The sequence below is a fragment of the Erpetoichthys calabaricus genome, chromosome 18 (genome assembly GCF_900747795.2).
Source record: "Erpetoichthys calabaricus chromosome 18, fErpCal1.3, whole genome shotgun sequence".
Taxonomy (NCBI): Eukaryota; Metazoa; Chordata; class Cladistia; order Polypteriformes; family Polypteridae; genus Erpetoichthys; species Erpetoichthys calabaricus.
This window is the reverse complement of record NC_041411.2, coordinates 13,885,449-13,905,514: the sequence shown is the minus strand read 5'-3', so window position 1 is coordinate 13,905,514 and position 20,066 is coordinate 13,885,449. Positions and strand designations below refer to the sequence as shown.

The 20,066-nt window shown below is 38.6% G+C and overlaps 2 protein-coding genes across 5 annotated transcripts in view; one reads left to right on the top strand and one right to left on the bottom strand.

Annotated features, from left to right (window-relative positions):
- Nucleotides 1-3,660, bottom strand: part of LOC114668495 (lysine-specific demethylase 2B) — a 110,410-nt gene extending 106,750 nt beyond the window's left edge. For all 4 annotated transcript variants that reach the window (XM_028824264.2, XM_028824267.2, XM_028824266.2 and 1 more), the window contains exon 1: nucleotides 3,425-3,660. In XM_028824264.2, the coding sequence (XP_028680097.1) occupies nucleotides 3,425-3,553 (129 nt within the window). In that variant the 5' untranslated portion in view covers nucleotides 3,554-3,660. The remainder of the gene's footprint in view (nucleotides 1-3,424) is intronic.
- A 5,068-nt stretch (nucleotides 3,661-8,728) lies between these two features.
- orai1b (ORAI calcium release-activated calcium modulator 1b) lies at nucleotides 8,729-18,971 on the top strand. Its single transcript, XM_028824276.2, has 2 exons — nucleotides 8,729-9,182; nucleotides 17,617-18,971. The coding sequence occupies exons 1-2, from the start codon at nucleotides 9,069-9,071 to the stop codon at nucleotides 18,178-18,180; spliced, it is 678 nt and encodes a 225-aa protein (XP_028680109.1). The 5' UTR covers nucleotides 8,729-9,068; the 3' UTR covers nucleotides 18,181-18,971.
- The last annotated feature ends 1,095 nt before the right edge of the window (nucleotides 18,972-20,066 follow it).

Below are 20,066 nucleotides of genomic sequence, written 5' to 3'. Positions count from 1 at the left end.
GCTGAGATTGGCTCCAGCAGACCCCCATGACCCTGAATTTAGGATATAGCAGGTTGGATAATGGATGGACGGGTGGATTAGCAATACAATACAAATACAAATATATTTACAGAAAAAAATGTACAAACTTAAAAATGTTTGCCGACAGTTCAGGTCATTATATTACTATAGCCAATTTGAGTCAAAAAAAGAAAGCAAAACTGGCATGAACACAAAATTGAAAATTACATTTTCTCCACATTAGCAGTTATTCCGTTTTTTACTCTCATACGCTATATGCAGTCATGAAAAAATGACAAATGCCATTGTAGTATTGAGATGGAATAAGTAAGAGTTTCTCCCTTTCCAGGTAAGGGCCATACCTAATGGCATTCCTGGACTAAAATTATGATTATGTTTAATGCCTGTTGACAACACTTTGGAAATAAAATTAACTCAAAGCTTTAGTTTTTCTAAGTATCATTTTTATAGTCTAACTTATTGGAATAGTTATAATCACATTATGCTCCTTCATTTAAATATTCTACATTACTTGAACTGCATTTATTGAGTTTATGTACCAAGTGAAAACATTCTTGATGGTGCTGTCAAGAAATGGCGCTATACAAAATAATTGGGAGTGTAAAATGTATGATCATTTGTACAAAAAATTATATAATGATAAGTTGCTTATTTCACTTGAACTATATACTTTAGAGCCATGTATTACATTTTTTAAGTGCCTCGTAAAAAAGCCTTGTTGAAGCTTTCTATAAAACTGTTGTGTATAAAATACAGATAAATTGCATCAAAAGTTATTTCAATCATTAAACCTTACATGAAGTGTTTATTAAAATGTTAAACATCACACACACCACGCTGACTGGGTTAATGTCAAATTTTAAGTTGTAGCTGGACAGCTCCAAAAAATAATGGCTTTATTTTATAGATGTCTTTATATATAATACTGATAGTGAATTTGAGTTTAAAACTCCCCCACTCAAGTGTTAATAATTTTATTAATCAACCACAGAAAATGGCATATTAACTATGCAATAGATAGATGTATATGAACTATGTGATAAACAGACTGACAGACTGGTAGATAGATATGAAAGGCACTATATCACAAACAGGCACAAAATGTGCTCTATAATAATATAAAAAAGGCACTGTGCAGTGCATCAGGAGTGTACAACTCGGATCAGTGGCTTCGGGTTTTCATTCCAAACGCTTTTTTAATTAGTGTCCAGTTTTTGCTAACAACTTCTTTTGCCTTAATTTTAATTGACTTGCTATTTAAAATTCACACCCTTTAATATCTTCTAAATAAAATGAGATGCAAACATGAGCCAACATATAACCCACTAACCTATGTCCATCATAAAATGTTTGAAAATCAAGAAAGGTGAAGGTCTTAGTAATATGGATCTGTTCAGGATACCAAAACATTTTGACGATGCTCTTAGAAAAGAAAAAAAAAATTAACAGTTCTGGAAATGTCTGCTGTGGGTTTAATGAACAACAAGAATTGACTTCTAAGTACTGGGAGTAAAATTGGTTGGAGTTTGAGGACCCCACTAAGCTAGTCATCTGTTGGTTCACTTCACATCTCATTTTTGTTGGTCTACCATTTAACGAAAAGAGAAGCAATTCAGAGCACTGTCTTACAAATTAGGCAGTTGAAATAAGGAAACACCAATTATAAAATTGGCAGGCAGGAAAAACTGAAGCCACTGTGGCCTTCCAGGACCAGAGCTGGACACCCCTGAAATAAATAGACATTTAAGATGGCAAAAATTGATATGAAACACACTATAACAGATAAACGGATATAAGGTGTCTTATAACAAAAATTAGGTTCACTATATGACTGATAGACATTAAAGGCACTATAATTTAAAATAAGGAAGGCAGGACTTAAATGAAGACCACTGTCAATTTTTAAAACCCACTTGCATTACAAGTACAACTGTTGCTTAAAATTATTTCTTTACAAGTTAAAAAAAAAAGTCGAGTCACTTTCAATAGCTTATTTATTAAAGTGTTAACTTCCCACCAGGCACTATTAACTGAACGCCTGTCCCTAGCAGTTTATTAAAATGGCACTTCCCCAACTGCCCAAACATCCAACTCAAAGCATTCCAGAACCACACAGTGTCCTTATCAGTGGAAAACCTCAAAGCGCTTCAAAGAGTGTAAAAATTACAAACGCTGCCAATAAATGAGCTGCCTCTGCCAAAAAAAACGGAGGAGGGGACAGACGCTAATCCCTGTCTTAAAGAGTTAATGACTGAAATCAAATAATGGATGTTACACGAATGCAGCAATTAAGAGCTACCTCAAGTAGGTCACGTCCCACAAAAGTCACTTCCTTTTTTTAATGTTATTTGCATTATAGCCTTCCTGCCACCGAACATGTCAGATGTAATGGGCAAGGCGTGAGCCTAATCGATCGCACCTAACAAACAAAGCATTTAGCGATCGGCAGGTCACAGGTTGGTCTCGTGCTTGGGGGTTTAGCTCAACACGTGTGCAATAAAAACAAAGCGCAGGGGCGGCGGCGGCGGCAGGTGATTTTCTTTTGTGTATATAAGAGGTATGCTGGGCGAGTTACTGCCCAGTTGACTAGTCCCACTTTTTCTAGTAGAGACTAAGGGGGGAAAAAAAACTGCTTGAGAGAAGAGCGCGCACCCCCCCGCCTCTTCTCGCTCTTTTAACATTTTGTTTCAAGTGGTATTCCGCGGGGAGAGGAGGTGGCCGGAGAAGTCTCATTAAATATAGCAAGCAGATAAATGAAAGCAGCGGCAGGCGACCACGAGAGGACGAGAAGGGGGGGGGGGTGGACACGCCGACAGCAACTGGTTCAGATCGGCATGTTCCCTTGTGTTTTGGGGGCTGGAATCGGACCAATTTCGAATAAGTCCCTGTAGCCGAGCCTCGTTACGACAGTAGGCCCGTCAAAGCAGGCTGCAGACAAATAGCTGACCGGCCCGCTATTTCCAAATCCTTCTGCTTTAAGGCGCAGAGCGCCACTTTCTGCCTGACTCGAGTCCTCTCCGCTGCACGCCTGCATCTAACCATCCTCTTCCTCAAACCAACCACACAAACGTACCGGTAACATCGCTGGACACGACCTTCATTAAACCCTACAAATAAACCTGAACGGCGCTCTCGTCAATTCGACGACCAGCGCTCTCCTCTTGCATTTGGATCCTCATGTTTATTTGTGCAGCACAACAAGCCTCCTTCGCAACGCGCCACTAAACCAAAAAACCGGAAAGCTTAACCACAGAACGTCTGTAACACGAATTGAGTAATTGATTTCTTTTGGTTTTCCCACACCTAACTTGTTTATTTAATTTGCTTCAAATAAACCAAACCAAAAAAAAATGCCTTCTACTTTCAGTCTCTTGCTACAAAATGATAGGGTAAAACTACACACCAGTCGGCGTCGAGATTCAGCGTGCGCCTCCATTTTTTTCCTTTTAATTTTTTTTGTTTTTTTAATTTTGAAGCTTTCGTCAGCTTTTAACCAGTTTAGGCCCTCGTGGCTGGCCTCACACGGCCACATTTGAAGTTAGAAAACACTTTGCTTTCCGATTCCAAACTAAGTAAGGAACCATTTTTGTATAGTACTGGCAGTGACGTCACGGCCGGAGAATCAAAACATTGCTCGAGCACGTTGTGCGTCATCTTTATTCAAGAAGTTGTGGGCGGGCCGCGAGCATCTTCCGGAGGACGGCGGGGGGAGGCGCCGCGTGGAGAAACAAAATAAGTGCACGGGCGCCGCTCTTATGGTGTGCCGCTTGGCAGTAAGCTTCTCCGGAGACGGATAACTGTTTCTTTTATCGGTCTGTTTGGCTTTTCCTTGGCTGTATGTGTGCTGTTTTACGGCGGAGGGGTGTTGCTCGTTTGGTTTGAGCGCGCGTGCACGTCATCCAGGCGCACGTGCTGCGGGGCTCGTCTTGAGGGCGGAGTCGGTGTGGGACTTTCGTGAAATCTCCCGGGAGGCTGGCATATGAGCTGTAGCGGCTTGTGCGTACGGTTCTGTGGCAGATTGGAGAGAAGTTCTTTGGTTTAAACTCGGGGAGCACGCGTTTCGGTGTGCGTGGCGGTTGATCACCCATGGAGCCACATGTGCAGACGTGCAAATAATAAATAAAGATGGGGAATGGTAATTCGATCACGTCTCATTGCAAAACAACAGAAACAATGTTATGATTGCAACAGGCCGCCGAGAAAATTAGAATTTCTAGTAGGCAGGTAAAGTTAGGAGTGGTTAAAATATTCAATTCTTCAGCACAAATCGTGAAAGATTTACATTTTGAAAAAAGGGTAGAATGCCAATAATGGATAAAACTAATTGAACAGAGGTAGTTGGATAAGATTTAAACAAGTCTAAAGATACAGAATAAATTGTGTGCACAATATGTTGACCGCGACTATAATGTAGTTGGAGTTATGCAAAATGTACGGAAATACACGCTAATGATTTAAAACATGACCACCTGCCTAATATGCTTCAGTTCCTCCAGGTTGAACTTAAATTTTAATGCAAGACAGCATAGTTCCTGGGAATTTCTCTTGGTATTACAGCCATACAATAAAATGAATAGAACTTATGTATAGAATTATAGAACGCAATATAAAATATATAACACCATCAGAGCATTATATATAGTAAACAGGAATATAACACAATATAATAAAGTAGAATTGCACTCTCGCCTAGTAATAGTTTAAGTCCTATATTGGGTTGTAATTGATAGTTGTGCCAAGAAATGTAAATGATTCTACCTTGTAGGCAGTGAGCTCTAAAGGTGTCCTGTGGCATTTGTCACCAATATGTTAGTAGCAGAGTAGAACATAAAAAAGCTGACAAACGAGAGGGGACCATTCAGTCAATCAAGCTTGTTTGTTTACCTAATAGCAATTGCTCATCCATATATTTTATAAAGGTTTTCAAGGTTTCTGCTTCAACTACATGTGTTGGTGGTTTGTTTCAGAATCCTACAACTCTTTGAGTAAACACATACTTCTTGGCATCATTCCTAAACACACTTCTCTCTTTAATTTTCACTGGTGTCCTCAAGTATGCAGTTCACCGTTTAGTTGAAAGAATTCATCTGAATTTAATTTATCAATGGCTGTGACATTCCTGAAGACCATGCCGTCTCCTCTGCTCAAGACTAGACAGGTGTATTTCTCTGGGTCTGTTGGAGTAGGACATGTCTTCAAGTCCTGGGATGTATTTGGTTGCTCTTCTCTACACAGCCCAGAGTGCTGCTATGTCTTTTTACTAGTGTGATGACCAGAACTGCACAAAATACTCCAGATACAGTCTCACTAGTGAATGTTATGTAGTCTGAGCATAATGTCTTTCGATTTATATTGAACAGCCTTTGTAATAGCTTCTTTGCATTGTGGTGATAAAAACACAGTGTCAACATAAACATAAATCTCTAAAACCTTTTCACCCATAAACCCGTACCTCTGGTAAATTGCGAGATGGAGCTACTGTGGATTGGACTTGTTCCAATATATCCTACAGATGCTTGATTAGATTGAGATCTTGTGAATTTGGAGGCCAGGACAACACCTTGAACTCTTCATCATGTTCCATAAACTACTGCCAAACAAATCTGTACAGTGTGGCGGGGTGCATTATCCAGCTGAAAGTTGCCACTTCCATCAAGATTTAGCATTGCCATGAAGGGGTGTATCTGGTCAGAAATGATGTTTAGGTAGGTGGCATATATCCCATTAATGTCCACATGAATTCCTGGTCCCAGAGTTTCCTAGCAGAACTTTGGCCAAAGCATCATACTCCCTCCATTGCCTCGTCTGCTTCACATAGTGCATCCATGTGCCATCCCCTCCCCAGGGTATATAACTCACACATACCTGGCCATCCACTTGACACAACACCAAACAAGATTCATTGAATCAGGCAGTCTTGTTTCACAAATGCAGGGTTTCTGAAATGCTCTGACCCAGTCGCTTTCCCATAACGATGTGGCCCTTATCAAAGTTGCTCAGGTGTTTATATCTACCCATATCTTATACATTCAACAAGTCAACAATGAGTAACTAATGTCAGCTTACCATCGAATATATCCCTGACCTTGACATGCACTATTGTTAGAAGATAGTCAACGTTAATTGATCCACATGACAGTGGTCATAATATTTTGGCTCATCACTGTATATAAAATAAGATACATAAGTATACCAGCAAAAAGTACTAAACAGTATGCAAGAATACACCTTGGTGTCCTTAGATAACGAGGTCAAGGCCAAACGTTCTTAAACAGGGCAGACTCCTACGCTTAGGCAGCTGCTAGGATGAAAAACCTGCAAAAGCATTCCCTCTGGCACCAGACTCCACTGTTATCAGTTAACAGTCACTTCTTGAAGCTGGGAAACTTTGCTCCTGCTGAATGTGATTTTGACCAACCACTTTCTGTCTGCCGACTCCCCCAGAGTGTCCAAGCTCAACACTGAAACAGGCTTTCTTCATAAGCTTATTGACATTCATACCTGTTGCTATCACGCTGCTACTGCAGCACACAACAGGTTAAAAGAAAGTTGCTGCTACTACCGATTCCTCTAACTATTCATGAACAAGTTGCCTGTGTTAACTGTGCACTCCATCTTATCATCTAGGTGTGTCCCCAGGTACTTAGAGGACAGCAATTTGATTAGAAATGCTATAATCATGGAGAAGAAGAAAGCACAAAATCCAACTAATATGGATGTCTACATCACTAACTGCCTATTGTGGTCTGTCAACAACCAAAACACTAATGAACTTTTACCACTGTGCTATTGAAAGTATCCTTACCGGATGCCTCGTATTGTGGTTTGGTTGCTTTGATTGCAAACTCCTCCAAGGACTGTCCATACAGCTTCTAAAATAATTGTGGCTGATCTTCAGCTTCATACCATCTACTTAAGCCTGATTTCTGAGGGGTGCAGAATCAAACATCTCTGATGACAGCCACCCATCTTATTCTGTTTTCACTGCTGCCTTGTGGAAGGTGCTACCAGAAGGTGCGATCAGTAACCTGACCCTATCTGCACTGCACTGTTTACTGTGCCCACCTGTGGTTCTCTGTGAAATTGTACTTTACATTACATTTCTTTCATTCTTATTTACTTTATGCTCTTTATTTATCTTCTGCTACTTTTATTTATTTACTATATTTATTTATGCATCACTACAACTGTAGCACAAGAATTTCACTGTGCTCTCACAGTATATGTGACAATAAAGATCTCTAATCTAATTCACTCTGATGCTAGAGTAGAGGAAGTATGCTGTGGTTCACTCCTTGAGGGCCATACTGGCTGCTGGCCATAGAACTTATTTAACTGTATGGCTTGTTAATCTTTCTCTCTGATACATCATGTTATTGTTACATTTTAGATTTGTCCTTTCTGCACGTATCATACAAACAGTTCATGGCCCGGAGCTCATTAGTAATTATCAATGATTCTTTTCTTTCCTCTTACATTTCTTTCCAAACATTTTAATAAAAAATACTTCATGCTGGAAACACACAGGTACAAATGGGACCAGGTTAGTTGATGAAATATTTATGCTGTTATTTGTATCTCATTATGAAGTGGTAGCCTGTTATGACAAGATGCAATTAAAGTGAATACATCTATTTACGACTAAAAGATGAAATGAAAGGTTGACCATTTTAACAAGCATGTTAACTAATAGCTTTTAAGTACTTCAAGGATAAGCTAATCCAAGTATGCATTAGTGATGGCTTGTAAATTAGCATCAACACAACTAAGATAATGTTAATAAGCAAAGTTTTAAGGAGGGATATGAATATAATATGGAAGTGGATAGGATCTGCAGCCATGAAGGTCTGATCAAAGAAGTCACAACATCTAAGCAAGACTAGAAATAAAAAACACAACCTTTTATAAAAAGCGGTTGATTCTGAATTCCAAAAAAGAGAATTGTTTGGGATGCAACAGGATGGAGAGTTGTATCTAAAGGAAAAAAAGTTGTGGTGACAAATGGAAAATATCATCTGGACAGAATACAAATACAAATTAGTGCTGAAGAGGTCTGGGAAAGAACAAATATTGGTAAAAAGCGCTATATAAATGTGATGAATTATTATTATGATTATTATTAAACATCCTAAGAATGAGACAGGAAAAAAACATGTTAAAGCCTAACTAGAAGGGAAGGAAGCCAAAAGAAAGATTGAGAATGATGATGCTGGATTAGATAATAAAGAGGCCAAGGATATAAAAGCCAAAAGAGGACATGGAACAATAAAAACCGTCTGATCTGCAAGACAAAATCTGCACCAGATGTTGAAAACTCAGTTGAGACTTAATTTCTTCTGTTTCATTTTGACCCCTTTGATCACCTTTTCGGTTTCATCCCATACCCTTCACAGTTTTACCTTCTAGTTTTAGTCCTTCACAGACATTTGTGCATAGATACTGAACAGCAGTGTTTGAAGATGGCATCTTTAAATCAGTCTTCTTCTTCCCAGTTCGTATTCATGCAATAATCATATAAGATGACCTGGAGATATAAGGCATTGGTAAATTTTTAAGCTGCTGCAAGTTTTCAATTTGAGTGTCGCCACTTGAGCTTTTTACCTTTCCTGTCGAGCCACAAGGCAGCTGCCAATCAATAGTGGGCGGAGACTCTATAGATTTGCGGTGCCCTGCGCAGCCTCCTGGCTGGATTAGCCAATGGGAGCTTTCAAGTACGTAGAAGCCCAACCTCCGTAGCTGCCCAAGCGTGCTGCACAATTCTAGAGTGCTCCCGACCGGTCTTCTTGTGGGCGGAGTAAATTCTTAGATATCTTCTGCACTGTTTCAGTAGGTGCGGTCTGCAGAGCGGAGGTTCTGCCTGGCTACGAAGTGAATTGGGCGGAAGGGCGGCCGGGAAGTGCCTGACGGACGTGGTCAGGAGGTTGACGCGCTCGCGGCCGCAGAACCGAATGACTGTCGCGCGCACCTCTCCTCGAGGAAGCGCTTTTTGCCACTCGCGTGGACACCTCGGTGAGGGGCACAGGCGCACTTAACACGTCGCCTTTTTGATGAGTCTTAACGAGCACTCGCTGCAGGCTCTGTCCTGGAGAAAGCTCTATTTGAGCCGAGCAAAACTTAAAGCTTCAAGCAGGACTTCGGCGCTTCTCTCCGGTTTTGCGATGGTAAGTAAAGCAGCCTGCAGGCTTACCCGAGTGGCCGGTCAGGGAAGAAGAGGGAGAGAGGGGAAGGGAAGGGAAGGGAAGGGAAGGGGTGATTGACGGGCCGGTTGTGTGCAACCTCTCAAGTGCCTATACTTTGTGTTGTTGCACTTGATGCATTTCCGTTTATGTCTTGAAGAACTTGTATAGGTGACATATAAAATCTAGGACAAAGATATTGACATGTACGATCGAGCCTAGTAAACTATTTGTAAAAGTTAAACCTTCCGTCCGCCGTGGTCAGTAATCCGCACTGAACAGCCCAGACGTTTTTGATACTTTAAACGAAACACCGCCGCCAGAGCAGATGTGCAGTGTGGATAACTCATTTGCAAGTTTAACGGTCTAACTGCGACCATCTGCTTTTTTGTGTCTTTCTATTTGCGTTTTAGTGAAAAACCTTAACGTTGTACCTTGTGCTGGGTTGCCCATTCTATTAATAACATGCACACATACAAGTCTCGGCTGGCGCACAGTACCTTTTAGGGGGCCCAGGACTCGACGAGTTAAGGCCGACTAATTTCTGGTTTCGCCGATCGTTTGTTTTCTCTGTATTTGCGTACCTTTCACGGTGGCCACAGGAGAGTGGGGAATTCAACACTGTGGCGCATTTATCTTTGACCTCTGGTCGTGAAATTTCAGAAATACTAACAAAAGTATAAGGAAGTAAATATATATCCCGATTGAGACACGCATGGGTACCTTGCCCTTCACCAGAGTAATTAAGTACTCAAGTTTCAGCGTTGTATTACAAAAAAAAAGAGGGAAAACTTGCTGCTTGAAAGGATTCTTTTCATTTTTCTGTTGAAAGATTTTGCTTTTTATGATTGTACTGTAGTGCGAGATTAAACCGTGTAGAGTACACAGTAAATCTGGCGAGGGGATAGAGAGAGACACTGACTGATAATGGAATCTAGGTAACCATCTGACGGTTAGATGGTTACCTAGATTCCATTATCAGTCACTGTCTTCTAACCAATTGTTAAACCTACCTAATTCAGTTTTAGAGTAACGGGAACCTGAGCTGCTCCCAGTAGCAGCATAAGAGCCAGCTCTAGATGGGATACCAGTAGGGCACACTTCTATAGCTTGTACATCGCTTCAGTCTCACTCTCTTCTTGGTCGTGATCTGGTCATAAAAAACACATTGAATGGACTTAAAACATGCTCTTTTCTGATCTGGTAGGAGAACACAAACAGGGTCAAAATCTGTGAGATGATAGTAGAACTTTGCAGTTCTTGGGTTTATTGAAGTTCAAAAGGAAAAATGTAGGTTAAATGGTAATTTTGAGTTTTTATCAAGAACCACCATGTGCTATCCTTTCAAGAACCAAGAGTCTTTGGGTCCAGGCATAATACCTGGCATAGGTTCTCATTCTTCCCTGCTTTGAATGACTGTTTACTTTGCTGTGAATGCTGAGAGTTGTTACTGGTACTGTATGTTACCCCTGGTTTAATATGCAAAGACAGGATATCTTGTTTGTTTTTTTGGATATGCTTATTTCACTTGGAGTATACTTATTGCTAAAGGTCAGTTTTTTTTTTTGTTAAATGGATCACATGACTGTCCAATTACATTTACTGGAATGCTACTCGGAAAGCCTTGTGACTTTTGTCAGATGTCTGTCATCATGGGATGAGGAACACTAGTTTGTGTAACTAGACCCAGGTCCGGCACCACCATTAAGGCAAATTGGGCATTCACCTAGGACGCAGATCATAAGTGCGGGAATGGGACGGACCCAGTTGTACTGGTATCTACCCAACACACTAGTATGCTTGGCCTAGGGCGCCAAATAACCTCACACCAGCACTGACTACAGCCTACAGTTGTACGGTACATTATAATACTTGTACTAAATACAAAAGTAGTAAAAAAAAATCATTTTTCTCACCTTTAACCTGTTTATAGCTCTTCTATACTGTTTTAATAGATATAATGATCCAGAGGATAAACTGTGCACCAAGTGCTCATTAGACTGCCACAGTTATTGGGGAAAAATGCACACAGTTTGAAATTTTGAGCAATCCTTTTAATATACACAGTCTTTAATAAACAAATGAGTTTCTTATGTTTGATGTAAGATTATTGCCGTCATAATTGGGCTTCAAGGATTCACCATTCCATCTTTCTTATATATAGAATGTTATGGGTAAAATTATTGTATAAGCATCATAATTCACTTTGTGAGGCTCTCTTTGCAGTTTCTTCTCTCTGGAGTCCAGAAATAACATTTTCTATAAGTTGCAACAGGCTTGGTGTGCTTTTTAGAAGCAAAAAATGATGGCAATCTAAATTACTTTTATATAGTCTTCCCATGTAAGGCTCCGACAGAACTGTGAAATTCCTCAATGCTTTTTGCCTCCCATTGTGTTTCACTGCAGCTGTTGCAATGCAGTATCTTGCCAGCAGCTTTAAGCTTTTTTTTTTTTTTTTTTTTGCATAATACAGGAAAGGATGAGAGTGGTGCAGCAAATCAGTTATTAAATGCAGTATTAAAAATACTGGTGGAAAAATTGTACAAACTTAAATGCACATTTTTGTACTTAGATTTTTTTTAATTGCTTCAGACTGTAGCAAAGGAAATTTTTGCATTTGACATTAAAAATATTAGGTGATCTTCATTCAAAGGTTGTTTACATTTAGTAGTAAATACTGAGCTGCTGTTCTTTGCAAATTGGCAAGTGACAAATTTATCTTTGTAAATGCATCTCTGCTATCTCTGGGTGTTTCACTAGCTTTCTATATGCTGCTTCGGTGGCACCAGCAATTGGCGTACTACGATGTCTAAAATTATATTTAGTTAATTTAAGATATAAGTGTGAAATGAGAGCAGAATGTCTTCCATGAGTTTAACTTGGCACATTTATTGCCCATCTTCTCCACCACAGGCTCTGTTCCAACCCTTCCTAACCTTACTGTAGCCCCAAAATATTACTGGACCCCAAGTAAGTCATCTTACAGAATAAGTGTTTATATCCTGCAAGATTTTAATTTACATATAATTATACAGTGAAAATTATAAACAAAGCACATTGTATAAAAGGACATGGTATTGGCTCTTGGGGAATTTACAATTCAAGTTAGAACATACTGGTAGTACTAGAATTTTATAGTAGTTATAAATTGCAGGTTGCAGATATCAATCCATAATACTTAAAGTATCCGTTAATAATCAGCAATTATTAAGCAAGTATAAAATTGTACCAGCTGTTTTTGTATGTTCTATTTCCACCATTTTTGGTGGCTATCGATTCCTGGGTGGGCTCTGGTTTCATGTAACCCTGAACAGGGTAAAAATCATTTAGCATAATTCAATTTTTTAACATTCTGTGCCTTAGTGATTTTTATTTTATTAAGAAGACAGCACATTGTAATCATTCTACAGACTTTCTGCAAAAATTAATCTTTACTATATATAAAGGTATAAGTGGTGTATAAGAAATCAAACTGCCAAGGCCCTGAGCTTTTACAGTTGTAGTTGTGTACTTTGAAAAGCAAGGCAATTAATAAGCCTGTTCATGTGATAACTTGGAAGACTACGCTATGTACCTTAAGCGATTAGTTGAGCTGGCTACATTTCAGACAGCCTTCTTAAGCAAGACTTTTTCAGAGCTGATTGGCTGTATGTGTACTCCATTTTAGGGAGAAGATAAAAATATGTAGTTATCTTAGCTGTACTTGGGAGATTGTTGAGGAGGAGAGCAGTTATGACTCAAAAACTACAGAGATCAGCAGTTTCTTTTATGATGACTTCCATCTTAAATACTTGAGCTGTTTGTGGTGTGTTTTATATTACTAACAGTGATTTTAATATACTCCTGGAATATCGGCCAAAACTGACATGTGTTTGCATGTTGTGATTTGATTAAGTCTGTTATACATCAATGCCGTGTCTGTTCTGAGTCATAGGTCTTGGGCTAAACAACAATATATGAAAAGTGTGTGTGTATATACAGTATATAGTGATGCAGAAGTTTGGGCACCCTTGCTTAAAATGTCTTTTACTGAGAATAGTTAAGTGAGCAGAAGATGAATTGATCACCAATAGGCATAAAGTTAAAGATGACACATTTCTTTTCAGCATTTTATGCAAGATTAGTGTATTGTTTTTGTTTTGTACAATTGTACAGTGAACAAAAGAACCATGTAAAAGTTTGGGCATCCCAAGATATTTCAGGTCTCGGATAACTTTTCCCAAAGTGTCAGACCTTTATTAGCTCATAAGGACTATGGCTTGTTCACAGTCATCGTTAGGAAACCCCAAGTGATGCAAATTGAAAGTATACATTTTCTGACTGTCAAATCTTGTCCCACAATCCGCAGCCATGGGCTCCTCTAAGCAGCTGCATAGCACTCTGACAAATGAAAGAACTGAGGCTTACAAAGCAGGAGAAGGATATAAGAAGATAGCAAAGCATTTTCAGGTAGCTGTTTCTTCTGTTCATGATATATTACTAAGAAATGGCAGTTAATAGGAATGTTTTGAAAGAACTGCATGGTGGATTGGTAGAAAGGTAAATAAAAACCCCTGATTGATCTCAAAAGACCTTTAGGAAGATTGAGCAGACTCTGGAGTGGTGGTGCACTCTTCTACTGTAAAAAACAGTAGAAGTTAAAAAGAGGATGGATCCTACAATAGGATAATGACTTGAAACACACCTCAGAATCTACAATGGAATACCTCAAGAGGCGCAAGCTGAATGTTTTGCCACAGTCGTCACAGTCCCCTGACATAAACCTCATTAAAAAATTGTGGATAGATCTCAAAAGTGCAGTGTATGCAAGAAGGCCCAAGAATCTTGCATATTTCAAAGCCTTTTGCAAGGAGAAATGGGCAAAAATATTCCAAGTAAGAATTCAAAGACTCTCAGCTGGTTACAAAAAGCATTTCTATGCTGTGATACTTGCCAATGGGGGTGTTAAGTACTGACCATGTCGGGTGCCAAAATGTTTGCTTCAGGTCCTTTACTTGTTTTGGGTATTTTGTATCTGTGAATTATGGAATTTAAAATATAATCTTGCTTAAAATATTGAAGAAATTTGTCATTTTTAACTTTATGCCTTCTGGTGGTCAGTTCATCCTCTGCTTTCTTAACTATTCACAGTAACTGACATTTTAATCATGGGTGCCCAAACTTTTGCATGCCACTGTGTATATGTATGTATGTATGTTTATATCTATCTATTTGTATAGCAGCATATCTCTCTATTATATAAAAAAATCTTGGGATGAGGTGGGACTTTTTCAGAGAAACACTTTCACGTCCAGAGAGACGAGACTTTGTGCCAAAAGATTTAACCACGTCCAGGGCCAGAAATAAGACAAAGAGTAGATGACAAAGTAGAACATTGTAAAGATTTCAAAAACGCTGGTGCGATACACAGGCAGAGCAGGTTAGAGATAATGAAACTACTATAATTCGAAAGTCTCAAAAAATGATGGTAAAGAACGCATTAGCACAAACAAACGGAAATTATTATTCAGTGAAATAACAGAACAGAACAGAGTAGTGTTTCTTCCCAATGAAAAGGTGTATCCATGAGAATTAAAAGATTTGTATTTTGGTGAAAGTGAAATCCACATACGCGAGAGGCAGAGACGTGAAGTGGCTTGCACGTGGCACAAGCCCTTTGGGGAGTTTGGTGAGAAAAGCGAGAAGGGGGTGAAGCCCCCTAGCTAATAAAAAAAAAAAAAAAAAAAAGAAAGAAAGAAAACAAATGCCAAAGCAGTTGAAATGCAAATATCCTGATTTTTGCATATTGTACTCCCACAGCACAAGACACATGCTGGTTAAGTATATGGATGGGCCCTTGTATTGACTAACACTCAGTCCAGGAAAAGTCAAAGCGAACTTTATTGTCATCTCAACCATATACAAGTATACAGATACATGAAATTGCGAAGGGCTTAACAAATCACAAAAATAAAGGTCTAAGTATTCAAAATATATATAAATACAATCAAATTAAATTTGCTAAAGTTTTGTCATGTTAAAATCTGCACACTGTGCAAATATATGTAAATATTACATTTCAGTTCACTTAAATGTAACTGCATGTCAACAGTCATTCGAAAAAGTACACGTGAAGCAAATAAATTACTTTCCTATGTTCTTTTATTTATATTTTGGTTTTTGTGTGGAACAAAATACATGCACAGGTCCCCTTAGAAGTACCTTGTATACTCCGTGGACAGAATGCCATGACTGCTTTGAGCTGATCCTTGCTTGGCTTTGTTAATACCTGCTTAATTTTGTGTCTGCTCTCAACTCCTTTTGTACAGCAGCACACTTAGGAGTCAGGACAAATGGTAGATTGTATCTTGGTGACGACTTTACTTTTCACAAGTCTTGAAAATGAATGGTAGTCATTCGTGATAGTTGGAATGAATTGCCCACTAAAGGAATCGCAAACTGTTTTGACATTCAGTTTTTGGTTTCTCATTTCTGGAGTCTTATTTATTGGGGGTTGTTCTTTTTGCACTTTAATCCTGTTCCCAATAGGACTATTTTGTTATCCCACCAAGATCACACCTTTGGCCTTGTCATATACAGTACTTTAGCCTGTCATGTGCGTCTGACAGCCTGCTCTCCCTTGCTGTTCACTCTTTCCTTATCTGCTTTGTCATGATGCAGTCATTTTGATAATTGCTTTCAGGTCTTTGAGATGGAAAGGCATCTGATTCTTCCTTTATTTAATCTATTATATACCCGGTTAATCAAATTTAGGCTTCAGGCAGAAGGAATTAACCATCTCTGGCACACATGCGGGAGTTTGCCAGTTCATCAAGGGCACACTCCTGCATATACCCACATCCACTCATACAGGGGCAATTTAAAATCAATTAACCTAACATGGATAGAGTGAAAATATGAATCTGAAGTCTAATCTAGGTCTATATATTTGTTAATAGCATTTCTTTAAAAGTGCGTTTTGGTTACCGTGTTGCCCTCTAGCATAATTTACTAATAATTGCATATCCTCAGTTAAAAATTAAATGATCTCTTGACATACTGTTCATGATGGTTAAAAAAGTCTTTTTATCCAAAGTAGGGTCATAGGAAAGCTGGAACCTGTTCCATCAATCTTGATAACAAGGACCATTAAACACCAATATGGCTATTGCTAATAGGTTTAAGCCTCTAGAATTTATTAATTAGTGTGTGTGTGTTGAGGAGATGGATATCTTTAAATATTTCATATCCACATACACCCTGAGTTCATTCACATTCTGAAAGATCACTGAATTGTTACAAGAATAAATTTATAACAACATCTAGAGCCAGTGACAGTTCTAAATATTGTGGTCTGTGGCAGGCTTCAGAATGACATTTGTATGGATCAACATTAATGACTGCTTGCAATTTGAGATTTGCATTAATGTGCTGCTTATGAGATTCGGCGACATGGGTTCATATCCTGGTCTGAGCACTGTCGGTTTGGTATTTCCTCATTTGTCCTGTGAGGTGACCATCCCTAGAACTTTATTTGTTTTCTCAATTACCCAAAGACACGCACATTAGGTCATATAAGGCTGGTTCTTGCCTAGTGTCTTCTGCTAGATTTTGACTATATGTACCCTTGTCTTGGAACAAGCAGAATAGGAAAATTTAATATTTAGTAAGCTTAAAAAAATCCACATCGGAGTAAATTTAGTCTCCCTCAAGTAAATGTTTTTTCAGTTTCCTGTAAGATATTGGATAAGAGCATAATTTTGGTCATCTTAAACAAGATGAAAACATAATCTTGTACTCTGAAAAAGCACCAAAGCTTTTAGGCTCGAGGCCAGCCTCTGACATTGACTTATGTTTAGTTTGCAGTTCACCCTTTGATTTTTGCTTTCTTGATTTTTCTCCTGGTACTTGCCTAAATGATACATGCATGACGTCTTAACACTGACTTACTTGTGATGATGGAACGAGACTTGGCCCCAGCTGTTTATGGTACCACCTCACTCTAGCAGCATCTCCGGTATTCATGGGGCAGTGTCTGTTTACATTAGTAACCTCAATCTGCTAACTCCCACAGCAGATATCCACGTCATCTGATTTATTTATCCCTCGGAAAATTGCAAAAAAAAAATGAGTCCCATGGTGACTTTAGCTTTTTCAAAAGTAAGCTCTGCAAAATATTTAGCTTATTTTATTGCAACAGTAAACCTGATGTTTGAGTATGTTATATATTTGTCATTTTTTGTTTACATTATTACAAGATCAATTTTAATCAGTTATGATAAAAAAAAATGATGCAGCAGGTTTTATTAAGGAAAAGTTAGTGTGGAAATAAATATTTTTGCAAAATGAATCCTTAAACTCGCTTGAGTTGTTTTGCTTCAACTGTTGCTGTGTTGATTTTCCTAAATATTAAACTAATATGTGTATCTGTAATCCTCAGGTGGCTATGGTGGAAGTCCAGCTTGAAGCAAATCATAACTATCCTCCTGGGCTGCTGATTGCTTTCAGTGCTTGCACTACGGTGCTGGTGGCCGTTCACCTCTTTGCCCTTATGATCAGCACCTGCATCCTTCCAAACATAGAAGCTGTTAGCAATGTGCACAATCTGAACTCCGTCAAGGAGTCTCCTCATGAGCGTATGCACCGGCACATTGAACTTGCATGGGCTTTCTCCACTGTCATTGGGACCTTGTTGTTTCTGGCAGAAGTTGTTCTTCTCTGCTGGGTTAAATTCCTTCCAGTGAAGAGTGCAGCAGAAAGCCAGCAATCTTCCAACACGACCAATGGAATCACCCCAGGGGTAGCAGCAGCAATTGCCTCTACCATCATCATGGTGCCCTGTGGACTGATTTTTATCGTGTTTGCTGTGCATTTTTACAGGTCCCTTGTGAGTCATAAAACTGATAGACAGTTCAAAGAACTGGAGGAGCTTTCCATGTTTGCAAGGAATCAGCTTGATGACAGAGGCGAAACCCCGATGCAGCAAGCTGCTCAGTATCCTTGAATTCGTGGTTCGTTGGGTGTGACGACTTGAAGACTTTTTTGGCTTTTATTGAACACTGTGCATACAAATTTACTTCCTGGTGCATGGACATGCTGTCGAGGTTAAACTTAAATGACTGATTTGAGAGAAGATTTTTAATCCATTTACTGAATGCTTTTTCTGCTGCTTTTTTCCCTTCTGGAGCTTTGTATCTCTTGCTTTTTTTTTTTCTTTTTTTTTAAACTGCATTTGATTATGGTGGTCAGTTTGGTTCAGAAAACAATGTGATTGTAGGCTAGCTTTAATAATGCATGCAACTTCTGAGATGCTGGGAGTGTTTCAGATTGCCAAATTACATGTAAGCCTTTACTTCTGTACATTTTGTACAGCATATCGGACACTTTCTCTCCATGTCACCCCTAATAATTTTAAGACTCTGGCAGAAACATTTATGTATATGTTTATGTGCTTAGGCTGATCTTGCAAAGTATTTTTGTTGCCATACACTGTATGTAAGATATGTGCTGCCCTGAAGTGGATGAAGCGTGTATAGTAAGACTCTGGAAGACTCCTTTACGTACGGCAGCGTGTGTAAGTCTTTTAGACTGTATGACACTGGACCCACATTCTCTGTGACTCAACCTCATTTTAAAGACTTCTATTTTGTTACAGATTATATTATAGATGTATATGTTTTTGTTTTCTTTTTTTTTAATAATGGTAAAAATCCAAACAAACACTGTAATTAAATTATGAGTCATCATTTTTGCCAAAAACTAAATTTCTTAACAATAAATCCATATTCAAATGGAGTGGCTTTATAATGCTTGTGGTTTTTATATTATTTAAGTAACTTATTCTTGACTTAACACTGTATGTTCCACTTAACTTTCCACAAAGAAATTGTTTAACATAGCTGATTTTACATCTATTATTATGTATTATGTAGACAGCTTTGCCAAATCAAGCAAATTACTCTTCTTTATGATTACTGCTGGAACACAGGCCTTTCTAGTGGGCTAGCCTGGATGACACAGTGACATAATAGCAAGGACTGTAAACTAAACCAGCCTATGTCACACTGCCTGCAGCACAAACTTATATTTTTAATAGTTTTGCTAAACTAAAATTGATGACCATACAAATGACATATAAACACTCAATCTGACATAAGCAAGTTTTCTGTTGTCCGTGTTGTACCGGTAATATATTTAATCTTCACCCAATCCGCATTAAAGTTATCCTCAGAGTTCATAAAGAAGGGGGCTTGGTGCCCACCATTTCACATGTTACAGTGAAGGAGTGAAACAAAATGGTTTCTTTAGAATTTAAATTATCGACTTTTTTTCATCCAAGCTCAGAAGATTTTTAATACATTTTTGTGAATGGAAGAAGTGGTGCCTGTTTCTTTGAGTTCATGCACTTCCTGGCCATTAATCAGAATAGTTGCTCCATTAAAATCATTCACCTTCATCCAATCTGATTTCAACTTGCCCTCTGTTATGATCAAATTAAGTACAACAGAAACCAGGTAATATCTAATTTATGCAACAGGTACATGGTCTTAAGTACTATTTTATGAACAATAGGATAAAACAAGTGAATTATGTAAAAGAGCTTTTACATGCTGTTTAGAAAATTAAATGTTAAGAAAGGTTCAAAACTGAATTTCCCCTTGAGATTAATAAAGTATCTATCTATCTAAATTGTATTTGGAAGTGTCTATAACATTTTGGATTTCCATCTGTACAATAAAACATCACTGTATCCCTTTGATAAGTTACCCTGTAATTCCTATATCATTATCTCTGTGGTTTGTCTTAGTTTGCTGTTGATTCCTTTTTTTCTCCCAAATAGTCGTCCTTGTTGTTCTCCTATTAGCTGAATATGTACACCCAAGAAGTTTA